General features: G+C 42.4%; 1 protein-coding gene across 6 annotated transcripts in view; it reads right to left on the bottom strand.

The window, feature by feature from the left end:
- Positions 1-25,674, bottom strand: part of DGKI (diacylglycerol kinase iota) — a 468,554-nt gene that overhangs the window by 277,618 nt on the left and 165,262 nt on the right. For all 6 annotated transcript variants that reach the window (XM_059933287.1, XM_059933288.1, XM_059933290.1 and 3 more), the window contains exon 3: positions 14,289-14,384. In XM_059933287.1, coding sequence (XP_059789270.1) covers positions 14,289-14,384 — 96 coding nt within the window. The remainder of the gene's footprint in view (positions 1-14,288; positions 14,385-25,674) is intronic.

Genomic DNA, 25,674 nt, shown 5'->3' with positions numbered 1-25,674 from the left:
TAATGAACAACAAGAACCTACCGTATAGCACAGGGAACAAGAGTCAATATCTTATAATAACCTGTAATGGAAAAGACTGAAAAAGAATATATATATATATATATATATAACTGAATCACTTTGCTGTGCACCTGAAACTAACACAACATTGTAAACCAACTATACTTCAATTTAAAAAAAAGATATTAAGTAATGAGAGTTCACAGTGGAAATTCACATATTAGGCAATGAGCGCCTGAATTGGAGTGATGAGAATGGAACAGAAGGCAAGGCAGAGAAGCAAGAGTGATCAACTGACAGAGCACGGCCCTCTTTCCATCATACGCAGGTCTCTGGAAAGGTGAACACAGATTTCTCACACCTGGGCCTCATGTCTTTCAGGAGAATAACTGATACAGCCAAGAACGGCTTCACTCCTACTCCGCGGTCAGCTTGCTGACTGTGTGTACACCAGCTGACTACACCTACCGCACTCTCGTGCTGTGTTATGGTCGGGATTGCCTCCGAAGTACTGCAATAAAACTCACTTAACCTGCTCTTCAAACAGCTTAGTTTGTTCTGTTCTAAGGAACACATTATCTGAAGCACTTTGCATATGAAGTGTTTATGCTTCCAGAGACACCTCCCCTTAGGAACCACAGATGTGCCCATGTATCTGGGGTAGGCAGGATCCACCGGAGCTAAGGCACAGAAGGGTCTACTCCACAACTTCCCCAGAGACACAGAGAGAAGGAGAAAAGTGCCGCTGTTCATCATTGTTTGGACACAAATAAAAGCTTTCTATTTCCCCAACAGCCAGTACATTTTACATTTTTCATTTGAAGGGAACAAAAAGCAAAATCTTAGAGCAGAAAGCTAAGGGAAGGGCAAGGACGTTGTGAGCTGAATATGAGAACGGGAACAACACGTGGGAACCTCTCCTCATCCTGAAAAGCAGCCAATCAGGGCTCACAGGAGAAACGATTCAGTAAGAACCACATTAGTAGCTACCGTGTTAATTCAAAGCTAACATTGATGGCTGGTTATAAAGAATGACACCTCACTGTGTTTTGACCACTGGATTAGGATTGGAAGAAGTGGTGGTCAGAATGGCACAGGCTCATTTTAAGAGGGGAAAAGAGGTGCATGCCTGTATCTCAATAGTTTACCCTTACACTGAAATTCGTACCAAATCATTCTCTTTAAGAGTGATTCAAAAGTGGCTTATATCAGTGACTTTAGTACATTTTTTAAATGAGAAGAAAGCGATAGGTACAAGGCTTCTCTAATGGGCTTTAATAGAAAACTACCACAGGACTCTTAGACGTCTACCTCTTGGAACTTGATTGGGTAACTGGTGTACACAGCTACTATCTTTTGTACATCTACATAAAATTCAGGTACAGTTATTGAGACATAAACAAAATATCCATTGCAGCTGTTACTTATGAAAAGGATGATGAATGGCCTGCTAAATCTGTATTGGCTGGTACAGGTTTAATGGAAGGATATTAACACACGGCTGCCTCCAGAGCCAGGATGTGAGAAGCTGCGAGTGCCCCTCATTGACTGGTCCAAGATTGCTGCCCTGGTTAGGCATTCCTTCTGCCCGCTCCTGCATGGCCATGATGCATTAATAAAGGATTTCAGACTAATGAACCTCAAGAAATCTTCAAAAATCCATAATTCTATTTCTCACTGCTGTTTCTCATCTTACCCAAGCACATGCCATATTTCCATGACTACTATTATTGACTGTCTCTGTACTTTGTTACTCTCATCTCTTGTTTCACTGTGTATTTTCTTCTGCCTGCTTGTCTTTTCCTCATTTCTTTTTTCCCATTTGTTTCCTCTGTGCTTCTCAGCTTTGGTGTCAGCGGATTCTGACCATGGCCAGTCAACAGCTTTAACTTTATCATGTGCTATCTTCCTGCTTTGGTTCTTTTCAGCTGCTTTTATGGCTGCTCCCTGTTCAATGTTTATAGTTTCTTCAAAGTTATCTCAGATCAAAGCTGCCATGTATCTTTTTTATTTTTTGTAAGTGAAATAGGGAGCATTTTCTTTTTTTTTCTTTTAATTTTATTTATTTATTTATTTTTGGCTGTGTTGGGTCTTCGTTTCTGTGCGAGGGCTTTCTCTAGTTGTGGCAAGCGGGGGCCACTCTTCATCGCGGTGCGCGGGCCTCTCACTATCGCGGCCTCTCTTGTTGCGGAGCACAGGCTCCAGACGCGCAGGCTCAGTGATTGTGGCTCATGGGTCCAGTTGCTCCGCAGCATGTGGGATCTTCCCAGACCAGGGCTCGAACCAGGGTTCCCTGCATTGGCAGGCAGATTCTCAACCACTGCGCCACCAGGGAAGCCCCTACTGCCATGTATCTATTGTAGGTTAACTGAAGTGTTTCCATATGTACAAAAAATGTATATAAATATGATTACAAGTATACAGGCAGTAATAAGTAGATATTCACACAATTAGAGCCCTACACACACAAACACATGTGTACTCACAATTTTCCAGCAGATAGGTATGAGTGAGGATGGGCTGGTCATATTACAGAAGTCATAATAGAGACAACAGGAAATGATGTCTCAACATTGTCTTAATTGTCTAGTTCCAAGGTAGTATATCAAGGGCATAGCAGAGATCTGAAGCTTGACGTAAACTAGGAAACACCAACCAAAGTTTGCCTTTTAATACTTGCTAGTGTGATAGCACTGTATATGCCATCTTACTTGCAGCATGAATCTTAATATGTTCTCATTATCAGTTTACTTTGTGGAAATAGATAAAGTTGGTTTTTTAAAGTTCACAGCTTAAGATCTCTAAGCAATGATTTAGAGACATTTGCTTTAATCTGGAAGATTGTGTCTACTTAAGAAGCCATATCAAACCATGGTAAATTACCTATCCTTTTACTGCCATTTCCAACATCCCAAGCTGTTGATGACATAATTAAGTCAAAGTCTTTCAGCCAATCTGGCCCAAGAAGACCACCATTTCAATCATAGTTCACCCAACACTGTATCTCCAATTGGCCATGTGGTTTTCACTCACATACATACAACTACTGGTACCATTTTTCAATGAGGACATCATTACCACAGACAGAATATTTACCGGGAGGCTAGCAGTATAATATATACATTATGTGCACTAGACACACAGCTCACTTCAGCCATGCAAAGTGGGTATCATTCACCTGCTTTATAGATAAGGAGCTGAGACCCTATGAGATTGAGCAACTTGCCCAGGACAGACTGGCCGGGAGTAGAACCTAGGTCTTTCTGACTCAAAGCCATCTCCTTCTATTACATCTTACTACTTTCCTCTCATTTTACTAGTGATAGATTTGGGGAGCAGGATTGATAAAGCTAGGTAACCATGATGTTCGACATGACTGCTTTAGATAATCTAGTCTCATGACAGCCCCAAGGGGATGGACTTATGACAACCCTACCATGACCACCTGTGCCAAGAATGGTCAACAGCAGTCTCTATCCTCCATGAGAATCAAATAAGAAGGGCACGACACAGGCTAAACAGGACTTATAACCCCGCAATAGCCTGTAGTAGTGAATGTGGAATCTCCCTGTGAAGAGCCTTAAAAATAAGGCAGAAATTCAAACGCCCTGGATTCTAAGTGTAATGATACTTAAATGGCAGGGTTGATCTGGTGACAGGTGTCTGTGTGTGTGTGTCTTTCAAGAATCACATCACTGAACTCATTCATTCATTCTGTGGAAAAGGGCAGGATAACTACTCAGTGCAGTCACGGTTCTCAGTGCTGAGGATCCAGGAGAGCACAAGACAGGCAGAGTCCCGAGCTAAACGGAGCTCATGTTCCAATAGGGACACAGACAGACAAGTAAGGAAGTGATTTTTTTTAAAGGTTAGAAAGTGATGTGCACTAGAAAAGATTGAGAGAATGGAGAAGGGGCACAGCTGGGCTGGTTGTTTCACCCTCTCTTTTATTCAGTGAGAGAGAGGGGGATGATTACAAGGCCCTCCAAAGTTAATACCCTGGCACTGCCTGTTGGGTTTCAGCTTCTGACCATCCTCTGGAACCACTTTTATTCAAGGAGGAATGACCCGAGTAACCAATTTTTATTGAGTGCTTGCGACTGGCCATGTGGTTCATTGCTATATATGCTTTATCTCATTGAAGTTTCCAACAACCATAAGCAGCAGGTATTATCGACATTTTACAGATATGAAACTGAGGCTTAAAGAGGTTAAAACAATGACGGACGTCACACAGCTAGAAAATCCCAGAGCCTGGATTCAAAGCCGGGTCACTTGATTCCAAAGCCCACACACCACCTCGGATGAAGACATCAAAGCAGGCTTTGCCATTTCCTTCTGTCTTTAAAACATTACCTTCTGCAATCTGTATCTGCCTGGCACATGAGGTAAGAAAAACAATAAGAAAAATCTCCTAAAAAACAGACAATATCAACCTTGGGGTCAGTAGTAGTTCTGGGTAACTGCTAAAGCAAACAATGCTTCAGCCGAGATTGGGGCCTCTGAGCAATAAGAATGTTGGTTAGAATCTGTTGTTCTGGGTGCCCAGCACTGAGAGACACTGGAAGAAGGGAAAGCCCTTCTATACACCTGGGCATTGCCTAGGTGATATGTAAACCCTACAATGAATCACATGCAAACTATCTCTATTAAGTGACAGAACCGTACTCATATTAAATAAGAAGAGACCCGCTCCACACAAGCACACACCCACATACAAACACACAAATGCAGCCTCAGTCTAAAAGTATCACTGCAGAAGAGGTGACAACCATTCTCAGAGGCTCAAGCTCTAAAAATAAAATAAGACAGACAGACAGACAGACGGCTTAATGAAAGTTTAAAACAAAGGCAAAAGAACTGCATAAAGAGACAGAAAAGTGAAGAAGCCCCACTGTAGTGATTAAGTCTCTCTGACTTTTGTTTCCTTTAAGTGGGAGTAAACTGCCCCAATGACCACCCCAAAGGGTTGTTGTTACTGACCAACACTGACAAGAGGAAAACTGCATTGCGTGGATATTTTTCAAATAGTTTCCCACTGAATATTGAGATCTCACGAGATGACAACGGGTGTTCTGTGGGGAAAATAATGGGTTTTCAACAATCATCCCTTCCCTCAAGCAAACAGAGAGCAAATCCTGCATCCCTAAGGCCTTTCTTGGAGCTTCAGAATACATGTTTGATTATCAAAGGTGTCCAATGTTTTCTAAACTTATTCCATCACAAGCCATTTTTTTTTTTTAAAACCTCCTTTTGAGGGAGAACTGTCCTACTTTCCCCCAGTTTTTTTTTTTTTAATTAATTAATTAATTTATTTATTTTATTTTTGGCTGTGTTGGGTCTTCGTTTCTGTGCGAGGGCTTTCTCTAGTTGCAGCAAGCGGGGGCCACTCTTCATCGCGGTGCGCGGGCCTCTCACTATCACGGCCTCTCCTGTTGCGGAGCACAGGCTCCAGACGCGCAGGCTCAGTAATTGTGGCTCACGGGCCTAGTTGCTCCGCGGCACGTGGGATCTTCCCAGACCAGGGCTCGAACCCGTGTCCCCTGCGTTAGCAGGCAGATTCTCAACCACTGCGCCACCAGGGAAGCCCCACACAAGCCATTTTTAAGGAAGAATATTCCATACTGCTTTTACAAGATTTCAGTGCTCTCTAGAACACAATTTTATTTTTTTTTAAAGCAGACTGTGCAAATAGACGATGGTACTGCTGATGCCGGGTCACCTAGGAGAGAGTGGCAGAGCCCTGCAGCTCCCTGGGCTCCGTATCTTATCACTCTGTCTAGTGCATGAAGCGGGCAGGGTCAGTATTACAAGCTCCTCAAGCATACGGATAACACTCTAAGCCAAATAATTACAATGATAACGATAGCCGTCATAATAACAATGGCTAACTGAGGGCCTGCCCCATGCTCGACCCAGTCCTGTGTGTGCACTTGGACGATCTCATGGACATTCCCGACCATCTGGCCAGACACATATGGGCAACACCCCTTGCACACACAGAAACACCCCACCCCCTTCCTCCACTCACATCCACTGGCTCGGGGGTCAGGAGCAGAGAGTCTGTCTGAGAAGATGCTTTTTCAAAACTATTTTTGTTGACGGCTCTGCTCTCCCCGAGCCATCTGGATTCATGAGCTCCTCAATATCTTGGTGGTGGGAGGCGCCTCTGGTAGAGAGCGGCCTTAGAAGCGCTGCGGAGATGGCATCTTCACGGCTGGCACCCAAACAGCTTGGAAGGCTGGCTTAGGCTTCTGGGCTTTGCTGTCACACTCACAGCTCCCTCTGCGAGCCCGGCCGCCATCTGGAGCTGCAGAGCGTCAGTCTGCCGTGCTGGAAGACCAGGGGCAGCAAGCAGGGGGTGGGGGTGGGGGTGGGGGTTCCAGCACAGTCTGAGGCTTGCGTCCAGTGTCGGTGCTCTGGGGTGTCTACCCACCAGATCCAAATGCACAGACAGTCAGAGGTCCCCAACCACCTGTGCTGGGGACCGACTCTCATCTCGCTCACAGCGCCCAGATGCCCGCAAATCAGCATCTGCATGGGCCACTGTCCAGTGCTCGCATCTTCTAGAGATGAAACAGACAGGGCTGTCACCACGTTCGCCATCTTTTTTCTTTTTTAAAACAACAGAAAGCTGAAAGTTTCCTTCAAATAGGGCAGAGAGCTACTGCCCTTGTACTCTTCTTACAAGTTTCTTCCAAAACCCAGGGACGTAGCCAGCATCCTTTCGAGCAGACGCTGTGATGCCCGATTACAAGGATGAGGCTTCTGACCCATCAGTAAGAAGACACAGCCTGTGAGATGTTTTCCAGAATGAGTTACTTTGATTTGTCACACTCAGCTGGTCCCACCCATGACCTAGGGAGACTACGGACATTACACACAGCAGCAAAATGACAGGGAAAGTGGAAGAGTCTCAGTGTCGGGGTTAGAACCATCCCAAACAGAAGGCCTTGTTGAAACCAAAGTCCAACCAAACTACTAATTAGCTCATTCAACTTAATGACACTGAAATATAAGCAGGGATAGGAGAGAAGGAGGGAGGATATTAACATGTGTCAACTACTTTAATCCTCCTGCCAATTCTGAAAAGCAGATACAATCATCACCATTTTACAGAGCAACCTGAGACTCAGAGCAGCAGGGCAGAGCTAGGATTTCTATCCAGATCTATTTGTCGCTGGATCTGAGTAACTCCTCACTCTCCACTCCCCCTCCTCCCCATCTCACCTGACCTCCCTAATGCAATTCATTCATTTACTTGATAAAACTATATTTGTTAAGCGCTGAGCGGTACTGGAAGACACCTTAGAATTAAGGTCAGGTGTTACAGGCAGGTTTGGCCATTTTTGCCAAACATGACCCACAAGGACAAGAGTAAAGTAAAACACACAAACAAAACAACAACAAAAGCAAAACAGTACCCATTAGCCTACCCACAAAAAGAAGGTGACATAAGTACATTTAAAAATAGAGAAGATATAACTGGTAACAGCATTCTGAAGTCTGACAGCTCCTTTTTTCTCTTACCCAACCTATGCGGTCTCCCTCACCTTTCTACCTACTCTATTCCCGTAGTTCTCAGCTTCTGGCACCTACCTGTTTGTTTGCTCACTTATCCAGAAAGCCACATACTTCTCAAGTGAAATCCTCAATCAAGCCTGATTTAAATGTACCTGTGTGAGTGCATCTGAGAGCCGTGTGCAGGCATCTGCGTGGCCAGGTAAGGTAACTCACCTTAACAGAATATCTTCTGTCTTTGTTTCCTAGGGCTGCCCTAACCAAGTACCACTGCCTGGGTAGCGTAAAGCAACAGAAATGTGAATTCTCTCATAGCCCTGGAGGCTAGAAGCCTGTCGTCATGGTGTGCATAGGGTTGGCACACTTCTGAGGGCGAATCTGTCCATGTCTCCCTCTTAGCTTCTGGTAATAGCCTGTGATCCTTGGCTTGCAGCTGTATCACTCCAATCTCTGCCTCCGTCATTACATGGCCTTCTTCCCTGTCTACCATTGTGTGTCCTCTCCTCTTCTTATAAGGACGCTTGTCAAAGTGCATGAGGTCCCACCTACTGCAGTATGACCTCATCTTAACTCATTACATCTGCAACAACCCAATTTTCAAATAAGGTCACATTCTGGGATCATGGGGGTTAGGACCTCAGCATACATATTTGGGGGGGTACACGATTTATGGCATAACAGCCACTATATGCCAGATGCAGGGACCAGGCCACTTCATTTGGTTCTGATACTCTCTCTGTGAAGTAGATCAGTGGGGGGTCCCTACCCACTATGTGTGACAGCACATATGTCATCTGTAGAGTTTGCTTGTTTTTAACATATTCATGCCTGGTCCCACTCCCCAGAGATTCTGATGTGGTAGATCCAGGCTGGGAGCCAACCATTAAAAAAAATAAAGTTGAAGTAAAGCTTCAGAAGTCATTACAATGCTCATCCAGGAATAAGAATCACTGAGGTCTAAAGATGTTAAAATTTAAAAAAATTTTTTTAAAATAAAAATAAATAAAAAAGAATCACTGAGGTCAATCTTAATAACAATACTGTAAATCAGGAAATGGGGGCAAAAAGAGGTGAAATGATACGCCCAAAATTCACTCAGTAACTAGATGGAACAACAGGTTTTCAAATTCAGGTCTGTCTCATTCAGAGTCCCCTTCCTTCCCACTACCCATGCGGCCTTTCTGTGTCTACATGTCTCTGGGCAGGTGTGACCATGGTTGTTTGTACCTCTACATAGTGACGTAGGCAGTGTCTTTTAAGTGTAAAAATCGGTGTGCACAGGTATGTGCTCTATGGATTCTCAGGGGAGGCATGAGTTTCTTTGGGAACAAATACGTATTTCGCTAACATCTTTGTATATCCCGTCAGCCACGCACCAGAACGATTTCTACAGAGTGTACCCACTATGATATTGTCAGAGAAGTGATGTTGGAGGAGGAGTGACTCCATCACTGAAGAGGTGCCTTTCACTCCTTACTCTATTTTAGCAAAGCAAATGTCACGGGTGGAAGTTAAGAGAAGGGAGAGGGGAGAAATCAGTGTGGGTTGAGTAGACAGAGGCGGCTTCATGGAAGTGGGGCTTGAACGCAGTATTGAAAGATGGGTTAGATTTACGTAAGTAGAGTGGGGAAGGAGACCTTTTCAGGCAGGGGGAGGAACATGGGCAAACTCAGAGGCAGGAACAAGCTTTGTACGAGGGAGAAGGCAATCACGAGACAGGCACGAGCAGTGTACCCACTGTGAGCCATGACGTTGTCAATTACAATTAACTGTCACCTGTCACTCTCAACTCGGTCTGAAGTTTCTGGTACTGGGTACCCAGCCCGTAAACACTTGTAGAATAAATGAATGAAGAAATGTCCATCAAAATAAATATCACGAAACAAAAGTGGTCCTAGCTGGAATTTTATCTCAGTTTCCCCCCCATAATCACGATGGAAAACAGTGATCCTTCTACTCCAATTCCATTACTTTTGCATCCCTTTCTTCTCTCCAGACCAGAAAAAGAAACAGTTACTAATTTGGGGACTGCCACTGATTTGGGAACAAATTTAATCCCAGTAAATATCTATTCACAGACATCCTGCAGTATTAAAGGTTCTCACTGGAGAATATAAAAGAGGAAGAACTGTAAAAGTCATCTGGTTCAGCCCTGAGACTTTGGAGCAAACTCTCCTACAACAGTCTTCATGTTCTGTGTCGTCACTGCCTTCCTTGTAATGCCTTCCAGTATCAGCCCCCAAATGTCCATCCATGTCTGCCAGCAGGAGGTCTTGAATTTGCAGGATGGCTTTGGTTTTAAATAGACTATTGCACTGTCCCCATACGTTGTGACAGTTTCACAGCAGCCATTTTCACCCTCAAATCTGTCTTGGTTTAGACAATATGGTCATGCTTTATAAGCACACAGACATTTATAACATGCGCTCTGAGTTTCAGTTGAGAAAACAGACACACACACACACCCCCATCCGTCCTTATTTCCATTCTTACCTAACGCATGCCCTTTGGAGTGCTCACGCCTGTCTCATGATTGCCTTCTCCCTCGTACAAAGCTTGTTCCTGCCTCTGAGTTTGCCCATGTTCCTCTCCCTGCCTATAAAGGCTTCCTTCCCCACTCTACTTACGTAAATCTAACCCATCTTTCAATATTGCGTTCAAGCCCCACTTCCATGAAGCCGCCTCTGTCTACTCAACCCACACTGATTTCTCCCTTCTCCCTTCTCTTAACTTCCACCCGTGACATTTGCTTTGCTAAAATAGAATAAGGAGTGAAAGGCACCTCTTCAGTGATGGAGTCACTCCTCCTCCAAGCACTCTGCCTGCACTTTGTTTAGAAGCCAGCAGGTAGCACCTGGTTATGGTAATCTGGTCCCAAACCCAACAGGTTGGCTTTCTTCAAAGGTGGTTCTTTAAAGAAATGAGAATATATAATCTATTTACACATGCTTTTTTTTTTCCTTACAAAACTGTGTTCACTACTAAGAAAGCTGCAAATAAAACATTTAAACTGGAGGCTGCCTTGGAGATCTCCTTGCCTAACCTCTTACCCAAAGCAGAGGTGCACCCCCCTTTAGCATCCTTGAAAGATGGCCACCCAACTTATTCATAAACGCTTCCTTTGAGCCCATCTCTCCAGGCACCTTGTTCCCCTGTTGGTTGTCCAAGCTCTGATTGTTAAAGTTCTTCCTTATAATACAGTATTTGTCAAACTTAAGTTTGTGGACCATCTGTACCATGATTATTTGAGGCGATTGTTAAAAATCACAGGTTCCCAAGTCTAACTCCAGACCTACTGAATCAGCATTTGGAGCAAGGATTTAAAAAGTAATCTACATTGTTAACAGGTTTTCCAGGTGACATCTATTATACCAAAGGGTAAGATCCACTGTTAGAGTCAGTGGATTCTCTATCTAGAACTTGGTTCTACCTTCCTAACAGGGGAGAGCAAGACACTTTCCTTTTCTTTCCAATGTTCATTGCAGCACTATTTACAATAGCCAGGACATGGAAGCAACCTAAATGTCCATCGACAGAGGAATGGATAAAGTAGATGTGGTGTGTATATATGTATACATATATATATATACATACATACACACACATATACATACAATGGAATATTACTCAGCCATAAAAAAGAATGAAATAACGCCATTTGCAGCAACATGGATGGACCTAGAGATTATCATACTAAGTGAAGTAAGGCAGACAAAGACAAATATCATATGATATCAGTTACATGTGGAATCTAGAAAGAAAATGATACAAATGAACTTATTTACAAAACAGAAACAGATTTACAGACTTCGAAAACAAACTTATGGGCACCAAAGGGGAAACATGGCAAGGAGGGATAAATTAGGAGTCTCGGGTTAACATACACACACTACTATATATAAAATAGATAATCAACAAGGACCTACTGTATAGCGCAGGGAATCTACTCAATATTCTGTAATAACCTATATGGGAAAAGAATCCAAAAAAGAATAGATACATATATATGTATAAATGAATCACTTTTCTGTACACCTGAAACTAACACAACATTGTAAATCAACTATACTCCAATATAAAATAAAAAATTAAATTAAAAAAAGATACTTTCCTTTTCTTCATGGCAGCTCTTCTAATGCTGGAAGATATCAGTTCTCTCTCCTTTCTCTCATTAATACTCTTTTGCAACCCAGGTGATTTCACTCTTCCTTCTACTACAAAGTTCCCCACCCTGAGCCAAGTTAAGCACACTCTCCGGGGTCTTCCCTTTGCCAGTGTCCTTCCCAAAACATGATGCCAAAATGAAGTGGAGAGAGCGAGCTAGATTTCTAACGCTTTTACTACATATTGATAATTTTGTGAAGTATATCAACTTACACTCCCACCAGCTGACAATGAGAAAACCAATTTTGGTTTAAACTAGCCAGCAGGTATTACCATTTTGTAAATCTTTAACAGGCACATGACGTTGACTCCTCATGGCTGTTTTAATTCGAGTGCCTTTGTTTATATTTTTCATACATATATTGGCCAACGGTAGTTCTTTTGTGAATTGTCTGCTCTTGTCCTTTCTGGGTCCCTCCTGCCCCCTTTTAATTCATTATGCCCATGGCTGTGGCAAGTAAGTCCTTTCAATGCATTATCTCATCTAACCCTCAAAACAACATTCCTCCCACTTTACAGATAAAGAAACTGAGCCTTCAGGAACTTATAATGAGGAAACACAGTTAGGTCTTCAGCTTCCTCACCGCTTTATGCCTTCATTTAATCCATGTTTTTTGGAGGAGAGACCTTCATCCTCCAGACACTTTGTAAAGTGAGTTAAGAAAGCCAAGTATTTGGGATGAAATTATGAGGAAGATTCAAAAGAACACTAGAAATTTTCGTAATTCTATTACCTCCTTACATCTCCCTAATATTTCCTTTTTTTGTTACTTTTCCTGGCGTAGAGGTAATAGTGACCGAGTTAGAATCAATTAGTGGGTAGCAATGCTATTTACTGATACAAGGTTTAAGGCGGATGTAGGTACCTGTTCATATTTTTGCCAAGAGAGGTAATGTATGGCTGACCCTAAAAGAGCGTCAGAAAAGGATCAAAGAGAGTAATCTGGAAATAAGGCAGAACTCCATAGCAAACTACAGTCCATCAGCTGACAGCAGCATCAGTAGATAATAGTTCAAAAGTATGTACGCAAGAAGGATTGGCTTTCATTTTTTCCATTTTATATGATCAAGACCAGTGTTTACACAATTAACTAAGATCCAAACGTTAATTCATCATTTATAGTATTTTAGTCTAAACAGCTGAGCTTCTCTTGGTTTTGGTTAATTTAATCGAATTTCATGCAATTATACTTTAATCGAAAATACATATGCATAAAGTTGAAATGATATTTAGATCAACTGAATTTACAACCAGATTAAAAGAAATGCAAACAACGAAGTACAGATCTGAATCGGAAGCAAAATTAATTTAATCCTCCTCCATTTTTCTACCTTGAAGGTGGCCAACACCCAAAGGTCGGGAGTTCTCAGTGTCACACAGTCAGCGATAACACTGAGATTCAAATCCAAGTTTCCTGACTTTAAATTGAGAGCCTGTACAACTGAGTCTTTAGCTGACATTTAGCTATTCCCACCCTCACTCAAACAAACCCTGGTCCTCCAAACTCTCATAAAGTTTTCCAAACAAAACCTATAAACTAGGCATCAAAACACCTAATGCAATTTAAAAAATCTTGGCTCCCCAGCTTTGTGATTCCAGGCAGCCTAATAAAAGTCCCTTGGGGCTATATTCTTCTATAAACGTTGGCAGAAACTCAATTTCTTCCTTATTTGTTATTCATAGAAACATATTCATTCGCAATTCCTAGGTTCTACATTTTGCCCCAAATCTCTCTTTCACGTTATAAACAAACATAACAAAAAAGAAAAAAATTATTAGGTCAATTATGATGCCCATTTCCCCAAAATAAGAAAGAATACAACTTTTCTTCCTTCTTTACTATTGTTAGCTTCCCATTACTCTCTTTTTGAACCCATAATTTTTAACTGCACAGAAATTTTAAGTTCACTTTCTCAATACTAAAATGTAATTCCTCCCAACTTACAGCCTGGCAACCATGCTCTTTTCATGGAACACAAAGAGGATTTAACACTTAAACATTGTTCCAAATACGGACAAAGCAAATTTTAAAAAGCTATACTCTGATGGAGTTGACTGTTGATCACTTATATAGTTTCTAGAATTTTCTCATCTGGAGCCTAGTCTGAATTATTTGTGAGCCTACACCCACCACCAGACCGGTGTTTGCACCCATCTCTACCTTCACCCACCAGTAATGTCGTCCACCACACACGCTCCCCTACGAAGGAGAGCCTTCTCCCACAGAGACCCTTCCTCCACCCACAGGTCTCTCCCCACAGGACACCGCTCCATGTGCAAGCATCCGGCTCATGCACACTCACCCTCTCCCCCACCCCCACCCCCAAACGCACTAACAAAAACCAACACTGTTTATCATCACAAAGTAGCACATTATCCCAAGGTTCGACCTGCAGAATCAAGAAAAAAACCTAAAACCATTCAACTGACCCCTTAAAAACCATGCTAACTTGATAAACCGTCAACTGTCTCACAGGGACAGGCTCTTTCAAACCTCTCCTTGGAAATTCAGGCGCGGTGATCCCCGCTGCCTTCAGACTCAACTACCCGCAAGGCTCCCCCCAGGAAGGCCAGAGCACAGGGGTCCCGGGCGCACACTCACTGCAAATCTGACTTGGCAGTTCTCCTCCCCCAGGTAGCACAGGTCTCCCGAGACGTTGGTCTCCAGCCACAGGTGCTCTCCATTCACGGCATTTTCCTGGAAGGAAAGGACCCACCTGACTTCAGTTTTCTTTTCAGGCATAAAGGGATGGGTGGAGGGGGGCAGATCTCAAATTTAGATTTTGGATGCAAGAAAGTTAGTGAACCCAAATTGTCTAAACGCTTCTCATTTTACCCCTGAAAATACTGCTGAAATTGGTCCTACCAAAATTCTAGAAACGGAAAAAGGTATTTGGAAAAACTGTGAGCAATAATTAAGATGTTAGGTCCAAAGATGTTTTTACCCATGGATGTGGTCATCTTTGAAATATGTAACAAATGAGGGGCAAAAAACCCTCAAGGTATTCAATCTGAGGCCTTATTCATCCAGGCCCGCTGCAGAGTTCATGACAATTGAGACCAAAATTCTATTAAAAGTCGACTCTCCTTAGCAAATTAGCTAAGGAGGAGAGTAGTATTAAAGTACTTTAAAGGCTGCTTGAAAATACATTTATATCAGTAATGGATAAATTATACTTCTAAACCAGGAGCTTCTTATAACTTAGTTTTAAGTTGCTGTGTAGTCAAAGCATAATAAATTACTAATTCAAACATTTTACCAGCTCAGTAGGGCCTTCGTCCAATTCTAAATTCTTCAAATTGAATGATTTCTCTACTTCTAAAAATATTCACATACTTCCAGTAGCAAACAGAGAATAGCTGTAGGTTTGGAACCCTAAAAGTTTTCAGATCATGATGGATGAGAACAAGATAAAAAATAAATTAATTAATTAAAAGGCATTTCTTTGCCAGGTATCCTAAAGAAATCAAGCTCCACAAACTAAAATATTCTACTACTGGGAACTTAACATCCAGATTTAACTTATAACCATTTATAGAATTAAATCTCTTTTCATTCTTTTATTCTCTAATTCATTCAATAAACATTCCACACACCTGGTGCCAGGCACTGGGTTAGTGTGCAGTAAAATCTACCAGAGAACATGGAAACTAAACACATAATTATAGCAGCAAATACTATGGAAACTCACTACAGCAAAAATCCCACCAACTCTTTTAAAAAGTGAAGTATAAAATGTTGCAGTGGGGAAAAGGTCAAAAATCCTTGATAATACCAATCTAGGCAGGCCAAAAATTAAGTCCCGGTAGGCCAAGTAAGGTGGGCAGGAGCAGGCAAGCCAAGGGAGTCAGAGACTTGCAAGACATCAGTAACTCACTGGGCTGGCAGGCTTCATCCACGCTGGGCCAAGCCGATTGCCCCTGCACACTGGAGACCCTCTACGAGCACTCAGAGGCTTGCTGATAAGGATTCAGGCACGGCAGAACTGCTAGAATGAGCTAACCTCACTCCTGAGTGGGGATCTGATTAGAAAGCCCGACATTAGTAAGAGAAGAGGGAAAGAAAACGGTGGAGGCTTCCGGCCACAGTGGATCGAGCACACTGGTTCTCAAATTTAATTGCTCATTACAATGACCTGATGAGTTCTGAAGAACACCTGGTTACCAGCCCAACCCCAGAAAGTGTGCTTTAACGAGTCTGAAGTTTTTTGCAAATATTTGCAGCTGTAAGAATGGAAATACCACTTACTGAAATTCAGGGAGAAGATTACAGTAAGAGCAGATTTAGGGAGTAAGTCGAGTTCAGGTTTTTGTTTTATTTTATTTTCCACTGAGTTATAATTAACATTCAATATATTAGTTTCAGGTGTACAACACAGTGATTCTATATTTTTATACATTATGAAATGATCAGTGCAATGAGTTCAGTGTTGAGGATGTAAAATTCTGAGATGCTTATTAGACCTTCAAGTGGAGATGTTGAGAGGGCAGTTTTTTTATGAGTCTGAAGTTCAAAGAAGAGGTATGAACTGTATGAATAATTTGGGAGGCAACCGTTAATTGATGGCATCTAAAGCCATGAGAACTGAATGCAAAAACCTAAGGACTGAATGTGGATGGAAAGCTCTGAGTACTGAGCTGTGGAACATTCCAATACTTAGAGTTTGGGAATATAGGAAAGATCTAGCAAAGGGGACTGGGACGGAGTGGCCACTGGGGTACAAGGAAAACAAAAAAGAGTATAACGTTTCCAGGAAGAAAGTGCACCTAGAAGGTCTGTGTCAAAACCTGAAGAACTGGCCATTGGATTTCGCCATGTGAACATGTGAAGTCACTGATGACCTTGGCAAAAGTACCAACAGCAGGATGAGAAGGAAGAAAGCCTGATGGAATTGGGTTCAAGAAATAATATTACTGACTCTAGTTTCAAAATGTGTATGAAACCCAATTGATTCTCACCACATCTACTGTTACCACCCAATCCTCCATCATCTCTGGCTTGGAATATTCCCAATAGCCCCCTAACTGGTGTCCCTGCTCTACTCTTGTCTCCCCATGGTCTGTTCTCCACAGAGCAACCAAAATAATTACCTTAAAATGTAAATCTAATCAGGGACTTCCCTGGTGGTGCCATGGTTAAGAATCCACCTGCCAGTGCAGGGAACACGGGTTCGATCCCTGATCCGGGAAGATCCCACATGCCGTGGAGCAACTAAGCCCGTGCACCACAACTACTGAGTCTGGGCTCTGGAGACCGCGAGCCACAACCACTAAGCCTGTGTGTCGCAGCTACTGAAGCCCACGCGCCTAGAGCCCATGCTCCGCAACAAGAGAAGCCACCACAATGAGAAGCCCGCACACCGCAATGAAGAGTATCCCCCGCTCGCCGCAACTAGAGAAAGCCCACGCACAGCAACGAAGACCCAACGCAGCCAAACAAACAAAAAAAGGTAAATCTAATCAAATTGCTAATCTGCTCATAACTCTTCAATGGCTATCTATGTACTCGGAAGAGTGCAAAGTCCTCACTTACCTCGTCCCTGGGAGCCTCTCTGACTTCCTCTCCTGTCTCTCCGCAATCTTGTTTCCCTGTCCAGCTACCTCATCTTCTCTCTCTCTCCCTCTCATTCGCTGACCTGCCATTACACTGGTCTCGTATTTCGCAAGCAGACTAAGGAAGCTCTCATCTCAGGTCCATTGAATTTGCTGCTCCCTTGACTAAAAATTGCTTACATGAGACACCTGCACTGCACATTTCTCATTTCATTTAGATCTCTGTTCAAATGTCCCCACGTCAAAGACTGTTGACCACATATTCTGTTTACTATATCCAAACTTCCTATTCTTCTTCATTCTGACTTATGTGGGTAATTTCTATTTACCTTTTGGTTACCAGATCAAGTGTTATTTTCTCAAAGAAGCCATCACTGACCCCAAAATCGAAGTCATTTTGTTAGTTACTCTCATAAAACCATGTTTCCTTCCCATCATTTATTCCAACTGGCAATTATTCATTCATTGGCATGATTATTTGATTCGTGTTTCCCTCTTATGCTAGATTCTAGGCTTCATATGGACATTAAATGTCCAGCACTTAACTTAGCACCTGGCAAATAGTAGGTGATAAATAAATTTGGGGAACTGAAAAGATGAGATTAAGAATCAGTGAATGAATCACATTCTTGTTACATGCAATTCCAAGGAGTAGAAAGGATAATTTTTTTTTTATTTGTCCATTAGTTTGGAGTCACAAACTGTGAGAAGTAAACATGGATGCCTAAGAGACATGACGGTCTTTCAAAATCATGAAAGAAACAGAGGCATGCAAGAAAAAAACCAGTCATGCAAGGAAAACATGAAACATACCTTGTCTTAGACTACATTTTCCCCACGCCTCATCCTTTTCTTGTACATCTGTCTTGTCCGACGCATCAGAAGGAAGTAACCTTACCCAAAGAGAGGTCTGGCCTCTGCCCTCAACTATAGGAAGGTAATCTCTCTAAGTGCCTGGAATGTCTTGCCTGATAAGAGTATCTCTGTTTACCTGGGGACCTTGGGCCATGCCAAATATTCTAAAATAGCAGTGACTTGTGGTGAGGCATATATCAGCTCATCCTCCAGAGGGGCAAGGGGCTAAAGTCAACCATGCAGGTGGTTAACCGTGTCTACATGACCAAGCTCCGACTAAAACTCTGGGTACCAAGTTTCAGATGAGCTTCCTTGGTTGGCAATATGCCATATGTATAGTTGCACCACGGTTGCTGGGAAAAGTTATCTCTGTCACAAATCCACTGGGAGAGGACAACCGGAAGCTCCTTGTGTCAAAATTTCCTGGACTTTGCACCATGCACCGCTTTCCTTGGCTGGTTTGAGTCTGTATCCTTTCACTATAATAGGCCATAAATGTGAGTATAGCAGCTTTCAGAAAATTCTATGAGTCCTTCTAATGAATTATTGAACATGAGTGTGATCTTGGGAATTCCGGAACCTGCAAGTGAGGATGATCTTGGGAACTCCTGAATTCAGCTGGGTGGCATTCACACATGAATAGAAAAATAAACTGTTGTGGTTTTCTTCTTACACTTCTGATAAGTCCTTATCCAGTTCAAGAGTAATAAACATGAGCTTTGGAGTCAGATAGACTTGCTACCCACTAGCTCTATGACCTAGGGTCTCTCTAACTTCCCTAGACCTCAGTTTACTCACCACTAAAATTGTAATAATAATTGTACTTCCCTCACAAGATCACAATGATGTTTAAATGTGAAAATGAATAACGTTCAATGCCTTGCCCACAATGAGAAGTTAATAGGTGTTCAATATAGTTCTTTTTAAAAAAAATTTATTTATTTATTTTTATTTTTGGCTGCATTTGGTCTTTGTTGCTGCATGCGGGCTTTCTCTAGTCGTGGCAAGCGGGGGCTACTCTTCATTGCGGTGCGCATGCTTCTCATTGCGATGGATTCTCTTGTTGCAGAGCACGGGCTCTAGGCGCGTGGGCTTCAGTAGTTGTGGCATGTGGGCTCAGTAGTTGTGGCGCACGGGCTTAGTTTCTCCGCAGCATGTGGGATCTTCCCAGACCAGGGCTCGAACCCGTGACCCTGCATTGGCAGGTGGATTCTTGACCACTGCGCCACCAGGGAGTTCCCTCAATATAGTTCTTCTTATTATCGTTGTGGTTAGTCTCCAGTTTTCCTTCTTCCTTCCTAATCCATAGATGTTGGTATTACCCAACATCTATTCCTCTCCTGGGTCTTTGTAGTCAAGACTGCTAGCCATTCACCAAAATCATTTTTCTCTTTTTCCTGAACACACAGCTAGACCTTGTTACCCAGACTCGCTTGTGATTGGATGTGGCCATGTGACCCAGTTCTAACCAATGGCACATGAGCAGGAGTGACATGTACTATTTTCAGACTTGGCCCATTAAAACCTCCCTCCCTTTTCCCATACTGGATACCTGGGAAGTTGGCCTTTGGGATGATTTTAGAAGGCTTCTAATGATGCTGTAAGAGCAACTGTCAGTCCAGGTCACTGAATGGCTATGTGGAACAGAGCTCACCCGCCACCCAACCTGAAACAGTCCTGGTTTGTTACACAAGTGAGAAATAAACTTCTCTTGTATTGAGCCATTACATGATTATTTTATTTATTGCAGCCTAGACCACCCAAACTAATATAGGCCTCTTCTCTTTGCTCACAGCTTTGTCTGCATTTCCTTTCACTGTCTACATTTACCCCCAAGTTACCTACCATACACTGAACAGCCTGTCTAATCTCTGAGTCCTGGTTTCTTCTGCTCTGAATTCTACTTCTGACATTCTCTCTGATATTTCACACTGCTGTAAAATTAACTCCCTTAAAACATAGCTGTGATTATGCCTCTCTCTTGCTTAGGAGGCTTAAAAAAAAAACCCTATTATTTATAAAACAAAATCTAAACTTAATCCCACATACTAGACCTTCCATTAATGGTACCAATCTGTCTTTCTTATTCACCTTCACACATTCTATTCTTTTGTCACTCTTCTCTAAATATAGTCATATTTTCCTTTTCTGTGCCATGTTTTTTATTTATTCCATTCTCCACACCCAGGTACCTCTTTCTCTCTTCTTTACACATCCATCTTGAAATACCATCTCAAACAGTATATAACTCAGAGTATCCGTCTGTGCCAGACAGAAAAAGTAGTTCCATTTCAAAATGAAGATAACATTTCTTCTGTATTAGTGAGTGTTGAAACAAGTCTCTATAGATATACATAGATTTATATAGATCAACCTATCTATAGATAGATCTAGCTACCTAAGAGTAGAGACCCACCTCTGTAGATACAGATAGGATTTCTTGCTCTCAAGTTCTACCTGAAGTCCTAGTAATAAACAGTTATAGGTAAAAAGATACAAGTTGTGGAGAGGGAGTGTTGTAGACTGAATGACACAGATAGAGTACACTGACACCAGAAGCAAATAATCTACACAAAATGAAGACATTTGCTTGTAAAAAATGTTTTGAAACAATAAGACAATCATAAATATGTATCAAATGTGAATATCCTTACAAATTCAGAAAGGGAAACAAAAATCTGGACTGTCTCCCTCTAAAAATCTTCAAGGTAATAATAGGTAAAATCTGTCTCAGATGGTTTAGATATGTTGTCCAGTAAGCATATGGCAACTGAGCACCTGAAATATGATTAGCACTAATTGAGATGTGCTGTCAGTGTAAAATTCACAGCAGATTTTGAAGACTGACTTAGTCTGAAAAAAGAATGTGAACCATCTCACTGATCATTTCTATATTGACTATGTGTTGAAACAGCGATATTTTTATATATTTGGTTAAACAAAATATAATATCAAAATTAATTTTACCTATGTCTTTTCACTTCTTAATGTGGCCACTAAAAATTAGGCTTTCTTTATGGCTCATATATATTTCTGTTCAACAGTGTTAGTTTAGATAATCACTTACTAAGAGGCAAAAGATTAGACCTAGGTACTTCTCACTGACATGTGAAGTTGTAAGAGTCTATGATTTCTCCCAGCAGCCAATGTGATTTAATTTAAAATTCTCACAATTTTAGAAAATAGAAGATTAGTGAGGGTGCATGAAAACATGCTAGATCTGTCCCACTATTAACATGGCTTACCAGGTCAGGACCTTTACTAATTTATAGTCGGTTATCTCCTCCTGCTCTGCTTAGCAATCTGATATCTTGATTAAATGGACAATGTTTTTTGAAATGAGGATGGAAGTGGAGAAAGATATCGGGGTGTGAGTCATTACTGGTGATGACACCCAAACCTGAAGTTAAAGAGCAAAGGCCAAGAGCTTGTAAGGAAGGCACAGGTCTGCTTGGACCTGCCATCTGAAACAAAACTAAAATGAGAGCATGCACATATGCATACAGATACACACACACACACACACACACACACACACACACCTGCCTCCTCCTGCCTTTACATTCAAGGCTTCCAAAGATAAAATGACCTAGTTTCATAACCCCGTTTAAACCAATCCCACATGAAGACTCTGTTTCCCTAATCTTGTCTCTGAACCAAACAGTGAGGCAGTGAACCCACTGTACTATGTTGTTGTTGTTGTTTTTTTTAAAGAAGCCATCCGTGCTTGACTTTTTTTTTTTTTAATTATTATTTATTTATTTATTTATTTTTGGCTGTGTTGGGCCTTCGTTTCTGTGCAAGGGCTTTCTCCAGTTGTGGCAAGAGGGGGCCACTCTTCATCGCGGTGCCTGGGCCTCTCACTATCGTGGCCTCTCTTGTTGCAGAGTACAGGCTCCAGACGCGCAGGCTCAGTAGGTGTGGCTCACGGGCCTAGTTGCTCTACAGCATGTGGGATCTTCCCAGACCAGGGCTCGAACCCGTGTCCCCTGCATCGGCAGGCAGATTCTCAACCACTGCGCCACCAGGGAAGCCCCTTGTGCTATGTTTTACCTGCCCAGAAGAAAGCACTCCTTTTCTTAGCATCGTCAACCAGAGGAAAGGAAAGGTGGTCTGGATTTAGGATCTGGGTTTGTTTGTGTTGAGGCTCTGTTTTCCACAGCCCTCAGCCTTGGAGGAAATTTTCCAATGAGGAAGGCAAAAATGAATTGAAATCAAGGATGCCATGTTGAAAACCAACATGCTTTTTAAGAAGGATCTTGGTGGCTTTTCTACCATTGCTTTGAGAGTTGTTTAGGCAGTGTCATGGGCAAAAGCAAATTACAGAACAGAGGACACAGAGTGAAGACCCACATCCTATGTTCTCTGCTCTAACACTAAAAACAGGGAAGAAATCTCCACGTCCAAATTAAATCTCCGTTGCATGGGAGGCATGTGACATTTAAGAAAAGACACACATTATCTGTGCAACAGACTCACTTCGAAGTGGGCTAACTCGCTCTAAACTGGAAGCTTGGATTCCAGCCCAGGAGATGAGACTATTTTTCCTTTTTGAGCATTACTCCCTTCCTTTCTAGCAATTTAGCTTGTTTTCCCAAAAACTGGCTTGGCTGACGTTCATGGCATGGTGTCAAAGGGAGCAGCCCCTGTAGGTTGTCACCACGAAAGGGGAGAGAGGATACCATTGGGAAGAATGGGAAGATCAAAAACTGTGTGTGCTTTAAGTCTTAACACAATGCACTAGATTAGGAAGGAAATTTAAAAAGAGTTACTTGGGATTCAATAGCATAAACCCATTTATGTTTCAAACAGGTTTTTGACTTGTGTCTACCAAAGCCTTTCAGGAACTGGAGATAATCTGAGTGCCCATCAACTGCCAGCGAAATGTCCCTTTCTTGCTGATTGAGCAAAAAAGCTGTAATCAATTCATAATTGACATCTACTAGACAGCTACTAGGCCTACGATACTGTGCTGTCCACTGTGAAGAAGACAAAAGAAGCAGAAGACGTTGCTCCTCCCTTCAAAGTGCCTGAAATCTAAATAGGACCTAGAATAAGAAAGTCAACTAAAAAACACGTATTTGGCTCTAAGACATGCACTATGGTTAGAGGTTTTATGAGGCATCAAAACAGAAAGTGAATAAAATAAACAGAACCAGTTCAACCAAAAAAATGAGCATAGCCTGGCTGAGAGCAGGAGCGAAGTCTCTGTAGCAAAGAGCCATTTTCACCTTGGGTGAAACTGACTGTCCACTGTAGTCAGTAGAAAACCCAGGCTCTGTATTGAGGCCTGATCTGGCTACTCCCCATCATTAAGACTTCCATCCCTGACATGTATGGAGGGGAGGGCCTGTGAGAAAAGGTCAGCAAAGAGTCATCAAGGAAATGACACTGTGTGGGGCAGAGAATCCCATAAGTCAAAATAAACCATTTGAGTAAATCACAGCAAAAGAGAAGTTTCTGGACTTCAAGGAACAGACTAAAAAGAAGACAGAGATAGTATATATCACTAAGTAGGGAAATGAAAATGGAGTACTTCAAGGAAATTATTAAGTTCACACACCCAGAGCATAAACTGACTCCTGCAATAGTCCTCCCCCAGCCAAAACGCACAGGTGCCTACAGCGCAGGCTCACCTGGGTCTCAGGCCCCCCACAAGCAGGCCACTCCTCAAAGCCCTTTGCTGGAGGATGTTTAAGAAACAATTGTGCCCCTTCTGCAGACTTTGGTACATACTAGAGTCAAAACGGGGCCCTCTAGGTATTCTACAATAAGTAGAAACTTGGGACTAAGATCCAAGTTCCAGGTTCACCCTGATTTACCTTCAACTTCAGATGCACCATAAACAGCTTTTGCATCTGTTTTCTCACTGGTGAAATGAGGAGAGGGGAGGTGACATAAGTCAGGGGGTCATAGTACTATAGGCCTTTGAGACAACCCTCAACTCCTGAGCCAAGAGGTGATGGAGCAAAGAGAATCTCAACCCGAGAGTCAAGGGGGCAGAACACAGAACAAGGCAACTCTCCGCAGCCTTCTCCACCCCTGTTATGCCAGAAGCATCTCTTAGCACTACTGGGGCCCCTTACCTCATCAAAGGCAAGAAATTAAAGTTCCTCCTTTTTTACCTTAATTTTTTAATTTCTGCCACCCTTCTCATATGGGAGACTCTTAAGAGGCTCCAAGCCAAATCAGTGCTCAATAAATAGTAACAGTAAATAAGTAAAGATTGATCATTTTAGGGGCTTCCCTGGTGGCAGAGTGGTCAAGAATCTGCCTGCCAATGCAGGCGACATGGGTTCGAGCCCTGGTCCTGGAAGATCCCACATGCCGCAGAGCAGCTAAGCCCGTGCGCCACAACTACTGAGCCTGCGCTCTAGAGCCCGCGAGCCACAACTACTGAGCCCATGTGCCACAATTACTGAAGTCCACGTGCCTAGAGCCTGTGCTCTGCAACAAGAAGCCACTGCAGTGAGAAGCCCGCTCGCCGCAACTAGAGAAAGCCCACGTGCAGCAACGAAGACCCAACACAGCCAAAAATTTAAAAAAAAAATTTTTTAACGATTGATCATTTTAATGCATTTAGTCCAGAAAAGTGGGCTGATAGAAGGAGAGCAGTGGTCACGCTGCTTTTTTGTAGAGAAGCAGACAAGGGAGTAGAATAAAGAGAATGGTAGTAGGTCAAGCCAGAGGACTAGTCTTATACTTTAAACAGAACAAAGAAAACCCTGGTTTAGCTTCTTGAACAAGCAGGCAAACTAAAGTAACATAAATGAACTTGGCGTAAAGCGCTTAGGTTAGGAAAAGCCAAAAATTTAGAAGCAAGGGCAAGTCTCAGTAAAAAAAAAAAAGTCATTGAAATGTTTTTAACAATCTGCTTCTTCCTCTCTTCTGAGAAAAATCTTTTACTTTTACATGATTGTCTTAAGGAAGTATCGGGCTGGCTTCTGTTTGCTAACAGCAATATTAGCCCACGATTACAGGGTTTTTTTCAGAGTCACATCTTACAGCTCCTTCCACATCAGATCTCTAAATAAGCCCTGAGATGGAGTGTCTTCAGAGAAGGCTTTCCATTTTACCTCCACTGTTAAACATCCCCAAAGTGTTTCCTGCCACCATGATAATTCATCAGGCCATCAAGTCAGGGTAGCCATAAGTAAAGGGGCTGAAGGATTAAAGATCAGCTACGCGCCCCGGCCGTACTTCTTATTTGCTCTTCCTCAACTGTGTACTGCAGTTCACCCACCACTAGCCAAAAATACCACGTGATGAGATATTAGAGTATACACCTCTCTACAGGAATCAGAAAAATAATACCTTCTAGTCAAGCTTTGGCTCAGGAAGGAAAATTCTTTCTAAGAGCATTTTCTGGTAACTCTTTCCAACATCAAATGGGGATGGAGCGTCCTTCCTTGCAACCCCAGTGACGCTCTCTGTACCCCTCTACTCTAGCTGTCGCTGCCCTGTATTTTAGCTGTCAATATCTCTTCTGCCCATGGCATTCTAAGCTTCTTGAAGGCAGAAACCATATCTTCCTCACCTCAGAATCCTAAGGAACTAACACAGGTTCTAGAACAAAGCAA

The sequence above is a fragment of the Balaenoptera ricei genome, chromosome 9 (genome assembly GCF_028023285.1).
Source record: "Balaenoptera ricei isolate mBalRic1 chromosome 9, mBalRic1.hap2, whole genome shotgun sequence".
NCBI classification, from domain to species: domain Eukaryota; kingdom Metazoa; phylum Chordata; class Mammalia; order Artiodactyla; family Balaenopteridae; genus Balaenoptera; species Balaenoptera ricei.
Note: the sequence above shows the minus strand (reverse complement) of the source record. Positions and strands in the feature narration are given on the sequence as shown.